Raw genomic sequence first — 17,886 nt, forward strand, 5'->3', positions numbered from 1 at the left:
CCCCGCTCCCGGCTCCCTCCCCATTCCATTCCCGCCTCCTGCTGCTCCCGCAGCCCCCCGCTCCCATTCCCATTCCCGTTCCCGCTCCCGTCCGCACCGAGCAGCTCCAGGTTCATCGCGCCGCCGATCCCGCTCCCTCCGCTCCCGTCGCCGAAGGACCCCGCGGGGGACCTGCCCGAGCCCGCGCCTCGCCGTTCGCCTGACAAACCGCCGCTCTTTTCCTCCTCCCCCGCCGCGGCTCCCGGCGCCTCCCGGCCCGGCTCCGCCCGCCCCTCCCGGCGGCCACGGGGCGCGGCGCCGCTCGCTGCCGGCGCGGCGGCGGGGCCGGGAATGGGCAGCGGGGATCAGGCAGCGCCGCGGGCAGCCCCAGCGCGGCGCGCAGAAGGAGCCGGGCGGGCCCCGCGGCCGCGTAGAAAGGTTCCGGGAAGGGGGCAAGCAGCCGGCAGGGGGCGACAATAAAAGGGCGAGAATAATTAAAATAATAATTATTCCAATAATTAACTAAAATCCAAAGGGGAAGCTGGGCCCTGGCGGGTATTGCAGCGTCTCGTTCACGCGCTTTAACTCCTTATGTTTTCCCCATCCCGGCCCTGCTCCCTCCGGCGGAGAACACGGAAAACACCTGGAGCAGGTTTGGAGTCAGAGCTGGGAGCGGAAAAATTCGGGAATTCTGGAATGGTTTGGGATGGGAGGGAGCTTAAAATCCTCCAGGGACAGGGACAGGGACACTTGCGCTATCCCAGGGTGCTCCAACCTGGCCGTGGGCACTTCCAGCAGCGGCTGCTTTTGGAAAAAAAGAATAAAATAAAGAGGAATAAAATAAAATAATGGAAAAGACAGGGGGAAAGAAGGGGGGGGAAAGAATAAAATGAAATTAAATTTAAAGGAAAAATAAAATAAAATAAAACAAAATAAAACAAAATAAACCAAACCAATTCTTAGTGGTGCTCATTTAAGGGAAGGGTTGTGGCTCCAGGCAAGGCAGGGGCTGCTCTTCCCATTCCCAAATTCTGCAGCCAGGGGTGGGACGAGAGCTCGGCCCCACTTTGGATTGAAAAACCTGGAATCTTTTCCCATCGAATGCTGATTCCCTCGTTCCCTTGCCGGGAGTTCAGGGATGAAAAGGGGCCGGGGAAGCTCCCAGCTCCAATCCAGGCAGGCAGAGGAGCTTCCCACATTCCACCTGCCAAAATTCCCAACCCCCCCAAAAAACCAAAACCCCAAACCCCACACAGGACTCAGGGAAGCTCCAAAAAAGGCTTCAGGGATTGTCTGGGATGGTGAGGCAGGAAAAGCTCTGGAATCGCACACTCCGAGGTTTCAGGTTTATTCAGACATTTTTTATTTACACAAACGCCCTCCCGCCCTTCCACGGCCTCCAAGCTGGGCTCTCCCGGTTTTCCAGAGGTTTTTCCCGAGGTTTTTCCCCTCCCAGGCCCGGTGGCACACGGGGTTAACGCTGTTCATGTGCCCGAGGGGTGCCCGGGGCAGGGAAAGTGGGATTGGGCTTTGGAAAAGTGGGGGAGGGCTTGGCCCAGCAGCTGGGTGGGGATGGGAGAGCTGGGAATGCCAGAGGGGGATGGATCCATGAAAATCCACCCTGGGAATGCCAGAGAGGGATGGATCCATGAAAACCCACCCCAGGAATGCCAGAGGGGAAAAATGGATCCATAAAATCCACCCCAGGAATGCCAGAGGGGGATAATGGATCCATAAAATCCACCCCGGGAATGCCAGAGGGGAAAAATGGATCCATAAAATCCACCCCAGGAATGCCAGAGGGGAAAAATGGATCCATAAAAACCACCCTGGGAATGCCAGAGGGGAAAAATGGATCCATAAAATCCACCCCGGGAATGCCAGAGGGGAAAAATGGATCCATAAAACCCACCCCAGGAATGCCAGAGGGGAAAAATGGATCCATAAAATCCACCCTGGGAATGCCAGAGGGGGATGGATCCATGAAAACCACCCTGGGAATGCCAGAGGGGAAAAATGGATCCATAAAATCCACCCTGGGAGTGCCAGAGGGGGGATGGATCCATAAAAACCACCCTGGGAATGCCAGAGAGGGATGGATCCATGAAAATCCACCCTGGAATGGCAGAACAGGGGTTGGATCCATAAAATCCACCCTGGGAATGCCAGGAGAGGCTGAATCCATAAAAAAGCCATGCTGGGAATGCCAACACAGGGATTGGATCCATGAAAACCACTCTGGGAATGGCAGCAGAGGCCGGATCCATCCCAAGCCCGCCGGGAATGCCGGCACATCCCACAGGGGAGGAACACAGGGGAGGAACACAAAATAAAGCCGGGATTTTCTCTCCATCCAAAGCTCCCGAATCCATTTTTATTGCACAACGAAAGGAGAAGATTCCCACTAAAGCAGCCCTGCGTCCCCGGCCCTCGGCCACGGCAGCTGGAATTTCCAACCAAGGAATTCCACCTTCCTGCGCTGCTTTCCCGGGAATGCCAGGCCCCGCCCACCCCCTGGGAATTCCAGGGAGAATTCCCAACTCCCTCCCGGAGTCCCCAAGGGGCGTTTCCTGCTCCCAACTCCACCCCAAACAATGCAGGAGGCAAACTGGGATCTCCAGGAATTTGGGAAAGACAACCTTGCTCAGGATCCCCCTCCTTCCCTATCCCCATTTGGTTTTTCTTTCCAACCGAATTCCAGCCCTGGAGTGAATCTCAGGAGAAGGAGGAAGGATCTTTCTTCCCTCCAACTCTCAAGAAAAGCTGGGGAAAAAAAAAATCCTAATTTTTAAAAATATTCCTGTCCAGACTTCACCCAATTTAAAACTGCCACGACCTTTCCCGTTCATTCCAAGCCCCAAATCCCGACCGAAAAGGAATTTTGGCACTTTTCCCACGGGAAAAATCAACCATTGGAAGGACTTTTTGTGCTGCTACAAAGTGGAACCTCAGAGGAGCCGAGCGTGGAAGCGAGGGCAGGTTTCTCCAGCCATTCCAAGAAATCTTAGGAAGCCGAAGGAGCGGGGAAAAAAAGAGGAGGAAAAGCTGGGATTAGGGATCAATAGCTTATCCAGGCGGGGTTTTGCAAGTCCCCGGAGTAAAACACGGAAGCTTCGCTCCTGTCCATGTAAACATTTCCAGTGCTGCAGCAGCTCCTTGGAGCTTCCCAACACTTCCTTATCCTAAAGTTTGGTGCCTTTTTTCCTTCCTCTCCGAGCGCTCTGGAATTCGTGCCGCTGCCTGAGGAGCGGGATCCTTATCCCGGAGAGCACGGGAAGGCTTTTCCCATCGCACGGATCCCACGCCAGGCTCGGGGGGGAATTGGCAGAGTCCCCTCTCAGTCCCAAGGGTTTGGGTTTTCCCCGCCTGGGCTGCACAATTCCATTGGGATAACGGGCTGGGATTGGGATGGAGCCCTCAGCCCCCTCCCCGAGCCACCTCCGGCTGCTCCTCCCTGTCCCGCTCGGGGCCGGCACGGAGCCCCCGGCAGAGGCAGGGCTGGAATTCCTCCCCTCCCCCCCCTCCGCAATTCCCAAATCCGGCCGCGCTTCCCGCTCAGGTGGAGTCATCCAAGCCTTTGTTGGGATGCTCGGAGCCGGCCCTGCAGAGCCTGTCCATGATTCCCTGGAGCATGGGCTGCACGATTCCCAGGAGAGGCCGTTGGGAAGAGTCCCCGTCCCAGCAGGCTTCCATCAGCTGCCAGCACTCCTCGTCAAACACCGGGAGACGCTCCGGACGAACCCCTGGAAAACACCCAGGGATCCATAAAAAACCACCCCGGGAATGGCAGGAGAGGCTGGATCCATAAAAAAACACCCCAGGAATGCCAGGAGAAGCTGGATCCATAAAAAACCACCCTGGGATGGCAGAACAGAGGTTGGATCCATAAAAAACCACCCTGGGAATGCCAGGAGAAGCTGGATCCATAAAAAAACACCCCAGGAATGCCAGGAGAAGCTGGATCCATAAAAAAACCACCCTGGAATAGCAGAACAGAGGTTGGATCCATAAAAAACCACCCTGGGACTGCTAGGAGAGTCTGGATCCATAAAAAACCACCCCGGGAATGGCAGGAGAGGCTGGATCCATAAAAACCACCCTGGAATGGCAGAACAGAGGTTGGATCCATAAAAAACCACCCCAGGAATGCCAGGAGAGGCTGGATGTGCACAAATCTACACTGGACAAGAGCTGATCGAGTGAAAAAGGGAAGATTTGGACGGGATTTTGGGAATAAATGGATCAAAAACTCTTGGAGCAGCAGGAGCAGGACAGGGATTGTCCCCTCGCACTGGGGAGGAACTGGGATTGGATTCCTGGGTCCAGTTCTGGCTCCTCAGATCAGGGACGACATTCTGGGCCTGGAGCATGTCCAGGGAAGGGAACAGAGCTGGGAAAGGGCCTGGAGAGTCCTGAGGGAGCTGGGAAAGGGCTGGAGAAATCCTGAGGGAGCTGGGAAGGGGCTGGAGAAATCCTGAGGGAGCTGGGAAGGGGCTGGAGAAATCCTGAGGGAGCTGGGAAAGGGCTGGAGAGTCCTGAGGGAGCTGGGAAAGGATCTGGAGAGTCCTGAGGGAGCTGGGAAAGGATCTGGAGAGTCCTGAGGGAGCTGGGAAAGGATCTGGAGAAATCCTGAGGGAGCTGGGAAGGGGCTGGAGAAATCCTGAGGGAGCTGGGAAGGGGCTGGAGAGTTCTGAGGGATTTGGGGGGGCTCAGCCGGGAGCAAAGGAGGCTCAGGAGGGGCCTTGTCATTCCACAGCTCCCTGGCAGGAGGGGGCAGCCGCGGGGGATTTGGGATCTTCTCCCAGGGAAGAGGGACAGGAGGAGAGGGAACGGCCTCAGGCTGGGCCAGGGGAGGCTCAGGTTGGAATTTCAGCAGGAATTTCCTCATGGAAAGGGCGGCCAGGCCTTGGCAGGGGCTGCCCAGGGAGGTTTGGAGGTGTCCAAGGAGTTCCTGGACGTGACACTCAGCACTCAGGGCTGGGATCAGGCCCAGCTTGGACTCGATGATCCCAGAAACATTTTCCAACCTCAGGGATTCTGGGATTTTTCCCTTTCACCTCTCCAGCAGCAGAATAAAAGGGGATTTTCCCAGCACCTGAGGCGTTCCCAGAGCCCAGCCCAGCCCAGGTACCTCTCCTGACGTTGTTCCACAGGTGATCTTTGCTCGCACACCTCTCGAAGGCCTCGGGTAACTTCACGTGGCCCGAGCACAGGTACCAGAACAGGATCCCAAAGGCATAAACATCCACAGAATTGTCGTATTTCCCTGGGAGAAAAAAAAAAAAAACCCCACATGGGATCAGCAGGGAAAATCCCCGGGAGCTGGGCAGGCTGAGAAGTGATTCCAGTGTCCTGCTGTCCCAAATTTAACCCTGAATTCCACAGCAGGGAGGCAAAACTTGTGTGCAATAACAGGGCAGGAGTTGGGATCAAGGTCAGGCTTTTCCAATTCCCAGGATTTATAAATTTAAGCTGTCCCAGGAATTCCCAAACCAGAGCTCGGGTGTATTCCAGAGTTAAACACCAACCCCTGGGAGGTTCAGCTCTGTCAGAGACAAACATCAGCCTCCCATCCCAGAAATGTGGGATTTTTCCTAAATTCACACCAATCCAGCTGCTCCATTGGATCCCAACCTTATCCAAGCAGGGACAGCTCTGACAGACCAGAAGGATTCTGGAAAAATGGGATTGGAACTTCCCAGTGGTTCTAAAACTCAGGAAAAAGCCTCGGAGCAGCTGCCAGAATTCCCAGTGAACCCAAACTCGCTCCACAAGGCACGGACAGCCTGGGAATTCCTCACAGGGAATCCTTCCTGGAATATTTCCCTATGAAAACCAAGGATCTCCAGCTTCCCCCTAACTGATCATTTACATTACTAATTGCAAGGGTGTTAATTACCTCAGCAGAGCTGACCAACCCCATCACTCTCTGCCAAGAGCCAGGCTTAAAACACAGGAAAAGCCCCCAGCAGGCACCGAAAGCAGGGAATTCCCCAGGGTTAAAAGGGCCTCACGAGCAACTGAGAGCTGAATTCCAAGGAATTGCCCACAGAATTCCAGGATTCAGGGAGGTCCCACCTGTGAAGAGCTCGGGAGCCATGTGGATGGGGGTGCCCACGATGCTGCCAGACATCATCGCCTCGGGTTTGCAGAACCCCAAATCCGTGATTTTGGCCCGATTCTTTTTGTCCAGCTGAGGAAAAAGGCAGAGGCAGGCAGGTGAGCAGCACGTTTCTCCCAGAAAACATCGATTTTTGGGATCAGTTTACACCATGAGGGCTGAGCACCTGCTTTGAAGTCATTTTCTCGGGTTTCCTGGCTGCTCTGGGGCATTTCCCTGGAGGCACCTGGGGTGTGGCTGGGATTTAAGGGCAGCAGGAACTGGAAATCCTCCTCCTGGCTGAGGCTGGCTGCACTCCACAGGAGTCATTCCCTGCTCCCCTTGCCCCAGGCTTCCAGCCAGGAAAGGAGGCAGGGAAACCTCCTTAAAACATCCCGTGTGGGGAAAGCTATTCCTTCACTTGGAGCTTGGGGTTTTTCTGCACTGAAAAGGCTCTGGGATGAGGAAGAGGCAGGGATTTTCCTTACCAGGACGTTTTTGAGTTTGATATCCCTGTGCACCAGCCCCTGGCTGTGCAGGTAGCGGATCCCTTCCACCACATCCAAGGCAATCTGCAACCGTGGCTCCAATTCCAGCCCAGCCTGAGGGGGAAAAAAACCACAGATTTCACACTTTCAAGTTAACTTTGGCCTCCTCTTCTTTATCAAAACACTGAAAATTGAGCAATTCCAGCTTCGTTTTACAGATTAATTTTAAGAAACCGATTTTTATATTAGAGAATTTGAGGGATTTTTTTTGTTTTAAATTAGAGCAGCACAAGTTTGGGTTGGAAGGGAGATTTAAAGCTCATCTTGTCCCATGGGCAGGGACACTTCCCACCGAACCAGGTCGCTCCAAGCTCTGTCCAGGGATAAAACAAACACAAAATATGAATTTAATAACAGAATTTGGCACCTTCAGCCCCGTGTAGAGGTCCCTGTGCAGCCTTTCCATGATCAGCAGCACAGCAATGCTGGAGCCTCCTCCGTAGCCGTAATCGATCACGGACCCGTGCAGGTGCACGAGCCTCTCGTGGGACTGCAGGGACCTGCAGAAGGTTCAGCACAGAAAATTGGGGTCATTTTTCATCCCTGTCCCCCATCCCAGGCCAAGGAAGAAGCCCCAAAGTCCCTGCAGAGACCTGGAGAAAGTTCAGAATAGAAAATTTGGGCTCATTTTTCATCCCTGTCCCATACCCCAGGCCAAGGAAGAAGCCCCAAAGTCCCTGCAGGGACCTGGAGAAGGTTCAGCACAGAAAATTTGGGTCATTTTTGGCCCCTGTCCCCCACCCCAGGCCAAGGAAGAAGCCCCAGAGCTGCAGCTTCAGCACAACAGCAAAAATTCCCAGCACAACAAAAACGCCGAGCGCAGCTCAGGGCACAACAACCTCAGCTGTCTGAGCCAATTAAACTCAAAACCAACAACAACAAAAAGCCCTTTTAAAGGTTAGAGCTCCCAAAAAAAGCCCCACTCTTCTCTCAGCTGCCTGTGCCTGCAGCTGGTCACTGCTGCTCTCGGCACTGCAGAGCCATCCTGGGCGTTTTTGGGGATTCAGACGGGAGCAGGAGAGGGAAAGGAGGGAGGATTCCCCACCAGGAACCAGGGGAGGAGAACTGCTGAGTATCAGAGGCTGTAAATTGTGCTTCATTCTGAATTTGGGCAGCAGAGCATCAGACTGAGGCGGGAAGGAGCAGCTCTGCCTGTCACAGCCCAGGCGTCCTGCCCGGCTTAGGGACGGCTGAGCATTCCAGGAGCTCAAATCCCGGATTCCAGAGCAGAACTGCAGCAAACCAGGGCCTGGACGTGGCACTCAGAGCCCTGGGCTGGGTGACAAGGGGGGGCATGAGCCACAGGCTGAGGGCTTTTCCAGCCTGGAAGATCCTGGGAAAGGCCAAGGAGCTGCCTGTGGGATGGGGGGAGCACTCAGGATCCACACCTCATGTAGTGAAACTCCAGCGCCAGGTCGTTCCAGTGCTTCTCATCCGGAGGGACGACGGATTTGAGGGCGCAGGGGAAGTGTCCCCCCCAGCTGTCACACAGGTACACCACCCCGTACTGGCCTCGGCCCAGCTCCCTGCCCAGCTTGGGCTTCCCTGCAAGGCACAAATCCCTGGAATCAGCCCCCAAATCCACGTTTTTTCCCTGCTGCACATTCCCAGGGAGCATCCAAGTCAGAGGTGCCACTTGGAGCCTGGAATCTGGAGTGAAAAATCCAAGCAGGCTCCCACTGCTGCCTGGGGAGGAGGGAGAGGGCAGGAAAACATTCCCAGGGGGATCCTCACCGTGCAGCAGCACATCCTGCAGGGATCTGCTCTCCAGGGAGAGCCGGGCCAGCCGAGGAGCGTGGTCCTTCCTCACCTTCAGCCACAGGTCCTCTGTCCTCTCCAGCCGGCCAGAGTGGCCGTCCTCCAGCTGCAAGGGACACCACACACTCACCGGGAATATTCACGGATGCTTTATACATTTAACACACACAGCTCGACTTTGGGGAGGTTCTGGGGGCCTTGGCAAGTCTGGTTTAAAAATAAAACCCCGTATTAACATTCCCATCAGCTCTCCCTGGAGAGCAGCTGCACCGAAGAGCACAAACTGCTGCTTGAGCTGTCCCTGCAACCAAAATCGCTCTTTGCCAGCCCGAGTGCAGAGCTGCCGGGCAGCTCCTGCCGGGCACTGCCCCCTGACCTGGCGCAGGGAGGCCGCGAAGGCCTCGTGGGAGCTGTTGAGGCGCGTGCGGAACTGGCTGCAGATGCTCTTGGCCAGTTTGGAGGCGCTGAGGCTCTCGATGGCGTCCTGGGCCACCTTCCTCTTCCAGTCGCTGGTGATGGCCGGGGGGCTGACCCACGTGATCCGCTGGATTATCTGGGAAAAGGGAAAGCCAAGGATCCGTGGATTGACTCTGCTCGGATTCCGTGCGGGAACGGTCGCCGTGCACGGAGCTGGGCTGAAGAATCACTTTGATTCATTATTTACTAATCATTTAGTTCACTAATGATTCACTCACAGGGTGGGGAGGCCCTGGACCAGAGAATCCGTGGCCGCCCCATCCCTGGAAGTGTCCAAGAGGGGGCTTGGAGCAGCCTGGGATAGAGGGAGGTGTCCCTCGGAATGGGATGAGCTTCAAGTCCTTCCCAACCCAGCCCAGCCTGGAATTCTGGAATATTTAATTTAATTATATTGATTAAATATTTATTTTAAAGCAAACCCCTTCTTCAGTGGGGTTTTTCCTGTTCTGGAGGAGCACGGGAATGATTTGAAGCATTTGGAAACTCCAGTTTTGGGCGATTTGGGGTTGTGGGGTGGGTTTAGGACCATTCCCTCTCCTCCCCCCGGAGCAGACGAGATTTGCTCGGTTTGGTTTCCAGTTCTGGCTGTTAAAGCTTTGATCTCTCTGAAATTCCTGCTCTGAGCTGAGGATGAACTTAATTCCTTCCTTTGGGGGGATGAGGAAGGAGAACACGACGTTCCCTCAAATAATTGCTGGAGTGGGAACAAACTCCGGATTCCTCCTTCTCCCTTCCCGGGACAGGGATCCACACGGGATCCTGCAGCTTCTAATGAGGGCTGAGGCAGAGCAATTTAATTACCCACTAATTACAGCAAGTGCTGCATCCAACACCTGGAATTGCCACACCCTGATGAGGTCCAGGAAAAAGCTGCTTCCCTGGAGATTTTGGGAACACCTCTCCCTGATTTTTAGGACACTGTTGCGCTCAATCCCCTCTGGATTTGAATCCTGGAATCCCAGAAGGGTTTGGATTGGAAGGGATTTGAAAGTTGATCCCATCCCACCAGCCCAGCTTGCTCCAAGCTCCATCCAGCCCAGCCTGGGGCACTTCCAGGGATGGAAATCCACGGGAATAAACTCACAGCTCCCGGAGCCTGAGCCCAGAATGAATTTAGGGAGCAGCTGGGAGGATTCTTTGCTCCACAATTAACTTTTCCAAGTGTCCATACCTGTTTGATCTGCTCCCACAGCATCCTGGTCACCGTAGAGCCGGAGTGGAAAGTGACTTCCACGTGATAAGCTGCATTGAGTATCTGGAAAGCAGGGAAAAGAGGAAAAGATGGGAATTCTGCCAGCCAGGAGCTTCGCTGGAGCCTGTGAAAACGGCAAACTTCGTGTTCTGCGGGATACTCCACGAATCACTTGGAGAACTGATTTCCTGCGTCACCTCTGGGGTGTTTCTAGGCTGTGATTTGATTGTTTTTTACAGATTTAAGGAAAATTGCACTGTTAACCCCCCCATGGCTGCATCAGCAGCCTGGATGCCCACACATTCCCGAGCTGCTTCCCTGATTTCCCTGCCTCCATCTCCCCCCCACCTTCCCAGAGCAGGACAAAGCCACCACCCGAGGAACATTCCAGAGCCACCCCAGCACCTGTTTGAGATAATTGCTCGTGATGTGCACGGAAACATCCTTGGGCTTCTCCAAACTCCTGGCGGGATGCACGGACACCTCCCAGGACTCCTCCAGGCTCTTCAGGCACCTCTCCAGAGTGCCCACGAAGCTCTCCCGCAGATAATCCACGGAGCTGATCAATTTGTTGGCCACGGCTTGGTTGAGCCTGGAAATGATCAGCTCCTGGATCTGTTTGATGCAGCATTTGATGTCCCTGGAGCTGACGGGCTCCCCGTTCTCGGGGATGATGATATCTGCACAGAAAGAAAGGAAAAGCGGCCTCTGGAGCTGTTTGGGTTGGAATAAGCCCAGCTGAGGGCTGCTCGGAGGAGCCCCAGCCCAAGCTGCCCCAATGGGGTATTTTTAGTATTTTATCCAATATTTATTAGTCTTCTTTTTTCCAATATCATTTATTCTTCTTTTTTCCAATATTTATTCTTTTTTCCAATATTTATTCTTTTTTCCAATATTTATTCTTACTCTTTTCTCCAATATTTATTCTTACTCTTTTCTCCAATATTATTTATTACTCTTTTCTCCAATATTATTTATTACTCTTTTCTCCAATATTATTTATTACTCTTTTCTCCAATATTATTTATTACTCTTTTCTCCAATATTATTTATTACTCTTTTCTCCAATATTTATTACTCTTTTTCCCAATATTTTTTATTCTTTTAGCCAATATTTTTTATTCTTTTTCCCAATATTTACTTATTACTCTTTTTGCCAATATTTTTTATTCCTCTTTTTCCCCAATATTTTTTATTCCTCTTTTCCCCAATATTTTTTATTCCTCTTTTCCCCAATATTTTTTATTCCTCTTTTCCCCAATATTTTTTATTCCTCTTTTTCCCAATATTTTTTATTCCTCTTTTCCCCATATTTTTTATTCCTTTTCCCAATATTTATTCTTTTTCCCAATTTTTATTGCTTTTCCCAATATTTTTTATTCCTTTTCCCAATATTTATTCCTTTTTCCAATATTTATTCCTTTTCCCAATATTTTCTATTCCTTTTCCCAATATTTTCTATTCCTTTTCCCAATATTATTTATTGCTTTTCCCAATATTATTTATTGCTTTTCCCAATATTTTTTATTCCTTTTCCCAATATTTTTTATTCCTTAATATTTATTCTTTTCCCCAATATTTTTTATTCCTCTCTTCCCCAATATTTTTTATTCCTCTTTTCCCCAATATTTTTTATTCCTCTTTTCCCCAATATTCTTTATTCCTCTTTTCCCCAATATCTTTTATTCCTTTTCCCAATATTTATTCTTTTTCCCAATTTTTATTGCTTTTCCCAATATTTTCTATTCCTTTTCCCAATATTTATTCCTTTTCCCAATTTTTATTCCTTTTCCCAATATTTTCTATTCCTTTTCCCCATATTTTCTATTCCTTTTCCCAATATTTATTCCTTTTCTCAATATTTTCTATTCCTTTTCCCAATATTTATTCCTTTTCCCAATATTTTCTATTCCTTAATATTTATTCTTTTCCCCAATATTTTTTTATTCCTCTTTTCCCCAATATTCTTTATTCCTCTTTTCCCCAATATTTATTCTTTTTCCCAATTTTTATTGCTTTTCCCAATATTTTCTATTCCTTTTCCCAATATTTTCTATTCCTTTTCCCAATATTTTCTATTCCTTTTCCCAATATTTTCTATTCCTTTTCCCAATATTTATTCCTTTTCCCAATTTTTTTTATTCTTTTTCCCAATATTTATTCCTTTTCCCAATTTTTTTTATTCTTCTTCCATCCAACATTTATCAGCACTCTCCCATCCCAGACCCCAATCATTTCACCCACGAGCCTCCCCATCCCCAACCTCTCCCCTCATCCCTCAACAGAACACCACCAACCCCAAACCCTTCACACCCCAACCCTGTTCCTCCTCCTCCCACCCCTCTCCACGCGGGAATCACCTCGGAATTCCATGCTGGCAGCATCCTCCAGCAGCTCCTCCTTCATGCTGCCCAGGGTCTCCACGATCATGTCCTTCATCTCCTCCTGCTTGCGGTTGGCGATGCCCATGAGCGACTCGAAGAGCTCGTTCTCCTTGCGCCGCGTGTACTGCAGCCGCTTGGGCGTGATCTGCAGGTCGCGCTGCATGTCGAACGCCTGGTTGATGAAGATGTTCAGGCAGCGGCAGTGAACCTCGTTCAGCCTCGTGGCCGCCTCCACCAGGTGTTTCTGCAGCACCTGCCTGCAAAAAGAGCTCAGCAGCCGCAGTTTTTCCGGCTGCTCCGCCAGCACGGAGCCGGCGGCGCCGCACGAGCTGCAGGGGCTCAGGTATTCCAGGTGCAGCAGCTGGAAGTAAAGGGAGGATTTGTCCTTGTCGGGTTTTTTGGGAGAGATCAGCTCGCTGCCGGGCTCGGGCACTCGGAAGAAGAAGATGGGGAGGGAGAATTTTTCCTTGATTTCCCGCAGCTCTGTCTCATCCGACGGGGACAGCTGGGGCTCGCTGATGGCGAAGGCGACCACGGGCAGCACCTGGTTCACAAACTCGGCCAGGGTGGCTTCAGCTGACTGGAACCCCCGGCACGGAGCCACCACGATGTCCACTTCCTGCGGCAGGGAAAACCAGAAGGACAAGGTTTGGAGAGATTTTTTTTCCCCGTGGAAAAACGCCCTGGGATTCATTCCCAAACCAAAAAAAAACAGAGCTCTACAAAGCAGATCTGGGGTCTCACCTGCAAGGCTGATCCCTGACTCCAAATTCCTTGTTTTGCTTTGGAATTTTAGGCCAGTTTAGGATAAAGCTCAGAACAAGTGTCCCAGGAAAGAGCCAACATGGGAAAGGTGGAATTTTTTACCATGGGAAAACGCCCTGGGATTCATTCCCAAAGCGAAAAAAATGGAATTCTTCACAGCAGATCTGGGGTCTCACCTGCAAGGCTGATCCCTGACTCCAAATTCCTGATTCTGGGCCAAATTCTTTGGAGTTTTGTCCTGAGTTTTATCCTAAACTGGGCTAAGTGTCCCAGGAAAGAGCCAGCACGGAAAAGCTGGAATTCTTTAGGTTACCCCTGCTCCATTTTGCACCAAGCCTCCCTTGACACCTCCAAGAGCTGCCACTTCCTGAGGCAGGAAAGAATAAAAACCAGAAGGTTTGGAGAGGTTTTTCCATGGAGAAACACCCTGGGATTCATTCCCAAAGCGAAAAACTGGAATTCTTCACAGCAGATCTGGAGTCTCACCTGCAAGGCTGATCCCTGACTCCAAATCCCTGATTTTGTACCAAAACTTGGTGCAAAAAATTTGGAATTTGAGCCCAGTTTAGCACAAAACTCAGGACAAGTGTCCCAGGAAAGAGCCAGCACGGCAAAGCTGGAATTCCTGAGGTTATCCCTGCTCCATTTCTCAGCAGCCCTCCCTCGATGCTTCCCAGAGCTGCAGCTTTCCCAGTTTTCCACGGCTTTCCCAACAGCAGGAAGCACCACCCGACCCCTGAGGCACCAAGGGAAAGGCAGCACAGCAACCAATTCCCAGGAATTTGCAGCCAGCGGGAAGGGACAGCTGCGATTCCCTCCAAATCCGAGGAAAAAGCTGCAAGGTGGATTTTATTCCGTTGTTTTCTCACTGCTCCGGCCTCACTCCGCTGCTGGACGGGGCCACTTTGGGATCTGCTTCCTCCCCTCCCAGGGAAGGAGCCTCTGGATATGCAGGAACAGTGAGAATTCCACGTGTCCCTCCTGAAAGAAGGGATGTGAAAGGTTTTTGGGAATATCAGAGCCGTCTCTGGCTCCTGAGAGAGGTGATCATTGAGGATTCTTCCATCGTTTTTCCTGACCGTGTCTTCCATCCCAGGAGCTCCCAGGAAGCTCCTCCCATCCCAGAATTCTCTGGAGCTGATTCCAAACCTTGCCTGGGATGCACAGAAGGGGATGTGCAGGGCTGCAAAATCCACCGGGACCCAAAATTCCATTTCAAACCTCCAAAATTCCATGTCAGACCCCTCAACATTCCATTTCAAACCCCTCAAAACCCGACATCAAACCCCTCAAAATTCCATGTGAAACCTCCAAATCCCATGCCAGGCCCCCAAAATTCCACGTCAACTCCTCAAAATCCTATGTCAAACTTCCAAATTTGTGTCAAACCCCCAAACTTCTGTGTCAACCCCTCAAATTTCTGTGTCAACCCCTCAAATTTCTGTGTCAACCCCTCAAATTTCTGTGCTAACCCCTCAAATTTCTGTGTCCAACCCCTCAAATTTCTGTGTCCAACCCCTCAAATTTCTGTGTCTAACCCCCAAAATTCTGTGTCTAACCCCCAAAATTCTGTGTCAACCCCTCAAATTTCTGTGTCAACCCCTCAAATTTCTGTGTCAACCCCTCAAATTTCTGTGTCTAACCCCCAAACTTCTGTGTCAACCCCTCAAATTTCTGTGTCAACCCCTCAAATTTCTGTGTCAACCCCTCAAAATTTGTGTCAACCCCTCAAATTTCTGTGTCTAACCCCCAAAATCCCGCCTCAAACCCCCAAAATCCCCGTGTCAAGGCCCATGAGTCACCAGAACCAAAGGAGGAAGCCAGAGCTGTCTCCAGGAAACGGAAAAAACCCAACACCCACAATCCCCAACCCCTGCTCCTGCTGCTCCCGAAAAACCTTTCCCGAGGAGAATTCCAAGGATATTTCTCACCCACCACCTTTTTTTTTTTTGGGGGGGGGGGGGGGGGGGGAGTTGTTTTCCAGCTCACAAATGTCCTACAGGAGTTGAAGCAGCTCTTAAGGATCAAGAGAATATGGGGAATACCTGTGAGTCACAGGATTCCCGGGATTTTTGAGCTGGTTCCCACAAGGTCACCCTGCTGTAAACACCCCGGGGCTCTCCTGACAGAGCTCTGGGCATGGAATTGTTCTCCAGGCGCTCCATCCCTGTTTTCCTTCACTAAAATATCCAAACTTCCCACACAGAAAGAGAGATCGTGGAAAATCCTGAGGTGGAAGAACCCCCCAGGATCACAGAACAATCCCAAAATCCCACCCTGCACATCCCTGGGAGTGTTGTCCAACCATTCCTGAAGCTCTGGAAGGTTTGGAACAGTGACCATTCCATGGGGAGCCTTTTCCAGGGCCTGACCCCCCCCTCTGGGGGAACTTTTCCCTGATATCCACCCTCAGTTTCCTTGGGATCCTGTCAGAGGTCACGGGGAGTTTGAAGAGGAAACCACACAGATGTTCTGTGTTCTCATCCGTGGATTCCAACCCGCAGTTCCTGGAGGATCCCAGCAGCCCAAAGAGGAAGGAAAATCAGGGACTGAGCAGATCCTGACCCACATTAATTCCATGAATTCAGTGGGATTCCAAATTGCAATTCCTGGAGGATCCCAGCACCTCAGAACAAGAAGGAAAATCCGGGATTGAGCAGATCCTGACCCACATTAACTCCATGAATTCAGTGGGATTCCAGCCTGCAGTTCCTGGAGGATCCCAGCACCCCAGAACCCCAAAGAGGAAGGAAAATCAGGGATCAAGCAGATCCCAGAACCCCAAACAAGGATGAGAATCAGGGATTGAGCAGATCCTGACCCACATTAATTCCATGAATTCAGTGGGATCCAGCCTGCAGTTCCTGGAGGATCCCAGCACCCCAAACAAGGATGAGAATCAGGGATTGAGCAGATCCCACCCCACAGTAACTCCAAGAATTCAGCAGGATCCAGCCTGCAGTTCCTGGAGGATCCCAGCACCCCAGAACAAGAAGGAAAATCAGGGATTGAGCAAATCCTGACCCACATTAATTCCATGAATTCAGTGGGATTCCAACCCACAGTTCCTGGAGGATCCCAGCAGCCCAGAACCCCAAAGAGGAAGGAAAATCAGGGACTGAGCAGCTCCCGCCCCACAGTAACTCCGTGAACTCATGGGGATCCCTCAGGGCCCGCCGGAGGGTGCCCGGTTATTGAACCCCCAGAGAATTCCTCTTTCCAAAGCAGTTTAAAGCATTCCTTGGCTCCATCCCAAGGAGCCGTGTCCCATTTTCCCAGGCTCGGGGCACTTTAATCACTGTTTGCTCAGCGAGCTGAGGTGCTGCAAACCCAAATCTGGGCCCTTTTCACCCAAATCCCTCCTCAGACGACGCCTGCAGGCCCAGCTCCGTCTTTTCCTGCTCCAATTCCGTATTTTGCCTTCCAAGAACAGCCTGTGACTCACCCCAGTCTGACAGCTCCTGTTTTTATTCCATTCGGGAGCTCATTCCGTGCCTCCCTACTCAGCTGAGCCACTTTTAGGCCCCCACATTCCACTTGAAGCTCTTTTTGTTTGGTTTTACACAACTTCCCCCACCCAGTTTTGCTGAAATCCCACCCATTTCTTCTGTTTCCATGGGGATCTGAGGGGGGAAAAGTTGAGTCACCAAGAGAATCCCACAGCTGCACCTCTGGCATTCTCCAAAATCCCACATCAAACCCCCAAAATTCTACCTCAAACCCCCAAAACTCTGTGTAAAATCCCCAAAATCCCGCCTCAAACCCCCAAAACTGTGTAAAACCCCTAAAATCCTGCGTCTAACCCCCAAAATCCTGTGTAAAATCCCCAAAACCCTGCATCAAACCTCCAAAATCCCGCCTCAAACCCCCAAAATTCCATGTAAAACCCTCAAAATCCCACGTCAAACCCCCAAAATTCCATGTAAAATCCCCAAAATCCCACCTCAAACCCCCAAAATTCCATGTAAAATCCCCAAAATCCTGCCTCAAACCCCCAAAATTCCATGTAAAATCCCCAAAATCCCATGTCAAACCCCCAAAATTCCATGTAAAATCCCCAAAATCCCATGTCAAACCCCCCAAATCCCGCCTTAAACCGCCAAAATTCCATGTAAAGTCCCCAAAATCCTGCCTTAAACCTCCAAAATCCTGTGTCTAACCCCAAAATCCTGTGTCTAACCCCACTGGATCAGGGAATTTCATTTTTCCCAAAGAAACCGTGAGGTGCCCACACTCCCCACGCTCTTTTCCTGACCGTGAACTCTTCCCCTGGAAAAAATCCATCACAGTTTTGCTCCAGAAATTAGGGAAAAGCAGGACTTCCCTCGGAGCTGTTCTGCAGCCCCAAAATCTTGGAGAGGATCCAAAAAAAACCCCAAAAAACCTCCATTTCTGGAGCCAAATTCCTCTGGTTCCAGAAGCTCAGTCCGGGCCTAGCAGAGCTTTGCTTAAACTTAGGCTGAGCAGAAGGGTGGGATAATCCAGGGCTTGGAACAACAGCCCAAACTCCTGGAGTTCCACAGGAATTCCACAGGAATTCGTCCCCACCTGTAAAATTCATCATCCTCTCCTGTTAGCCATAAAAAAAATCCCAAATCTCTCCTTCCTTCAGCCCTTGAATTCCCATCGGGAATCCTTGGGAATCCGTGATTCGCTCTCCCTCTCCTCTGGAAGAGTTTCTGA

General features: G+C 51.3%; 3 protein-coding genes across 6 annotated transcripts in view; all 3 read right to left on the reverse strand.

Annotated features, from left to right (window-relative positions):
• The window catches only part of RBBP5 (RB binding protein 5, histone lysine methyltransferase complex subunit), a 39,056-nt gene extending 38,854 nt beyond the window's left edge, over positions 1 to 202 (reverse strand). The window contains exon 1 of the mRNA XM_032133184.1: positions 98 to 202. Coding sequence (XP_031989075.1) covers positions 98 to 116 — 19 coding nt within the window. The 5' untranslated portion in view covers positions 117 to 202. The remainder of the gene's footprint in view (positions 1 to 97) is intronic.
• A 1,109-nt stretch (positions 203 to 1,311) lies between these two features.
• AMBN (ameloblastin) lies at positions 1,312 to 2,674 on the reverse strand. 3 transcript variants are annotated; one of them, XM_032132977.1, is made up of 2 exons: positions 1,766 to 2,674; positions 1,312 to 1,599 (listed from the first exon to the last, which is right to left on the reverse strand). In XM_032132977.1, the coding sequence occupies exons 1-2, from the start codon at positions 2,650 to 2,652 to the stop codon at positions 1,464 to 1,466; spliced, it is 1,023 nt and encodes a 340-aa protein (XP_031988868.1). In that variant the 5' UTR covers positions 2,653 to 2,674; the 3' UTR covers positions 1,312 to 1,463. The 3 variants fall into 3 exon arrangements, with proteins under 3 accessions (XP_031988868.1, XP_031988870.1, XP_031988869.1); XM_032132979.1 differs by having other exon boundaries at positions 1,682 to 2,352; XM_032132978.1 differs by having other exon boundaries at positions 1,312 to 1,621; positions 1,662 to 2,352.
• DSTYK (dual serine/threonine and tyrosine protein kinase) overlaps positions 1,326 to 17,886 on the reverse strand; it is a 28,469-nt gene continuing 11,908 nt past the window's right edge. For both annotated transcript variants that reach the window (XM_032132975.1, XM_032132976.1), the window contains exons 3-13: positions 12,415 to 13,057; positions 10,460 to 10,734; positions 10,034 to 10,117; positions 8,762 to 8,938; positions 8,362 to 8,491; positions 8,016 to 8,172; positions 6,995 to 7,127; positions 6,568 to 6,681; positions 6,058 to 6,172; positions 5,111 to 5,245; positions 1,326 to 3,722 (exon numbers count right to left, since the gene is read on the reverse strand). In XM_032132975.1, the coding sequence (XP_031988866.1) occupies positions 3,535 to 3,722; positions 5,111 to 5,245; positions 6,058 to 6,172; positions 6,568 to 6,681; positions 6,995 to 7,127; positions 8,016 to 8,172; positions 8,362 to 8,491; positions 8,762 to 8,938; positions 10,034 to 10,117; positions 10,460 to 10,734; positions 12,415 to 13,057 (2,151 nt within the window). In that variant the 3' untranslated portion in view covers positions 1,326 to 3,534. The remainder of the gene's footprint in view (positions 3,723 to 5,110; positions 5,246 to 6,057; positions 6,173 to 6,567; positions 6,682 to 6,994; positions 7,128 to 8,015; positions 8,173 to 8,361; positions 8,492 to 8,761; positions 8,939 to 10,033; positions 10,118 to 10,459; positions 10,735 to 12,414; positions 13,058 to 17,886) is intronic.

The sequence above is a fragment of the Corvus moneduloides genome, chromosome 24 (genome assembly GCF_009650955.1).
Source record: "Corvus moneduloides isolate bCorMon1 chromosome 24, bCorMon1.pri, whole genome shotgun sequence".
Classification (NCBI taxonomy): domain Eukaryota; kingdom Metazoa; phylum Chordata; class Aves; order Passeriformes; family Corvidae; genus Corvus; species Corvus moneduloides.

What these genes read in the sequence shown, in the direction of transcription:
- AMBN (XM_032132977.1), bottom strand. Translation starts at nt 2,652, where the DNA reads ATGGGGATAGGGAAGGAGGGGGATCCTGAGCAAGGTTGTCTTTCCCAA. An exon ending in TCCCCTCTGGCATTCCTGGG is followed by an intron (nt 1,600 to 1,765) that starts GTGGATTTTATG and finishes GGCATTCCCAGG; the next exon opens with GTGGATTTTCATGGATCCAT.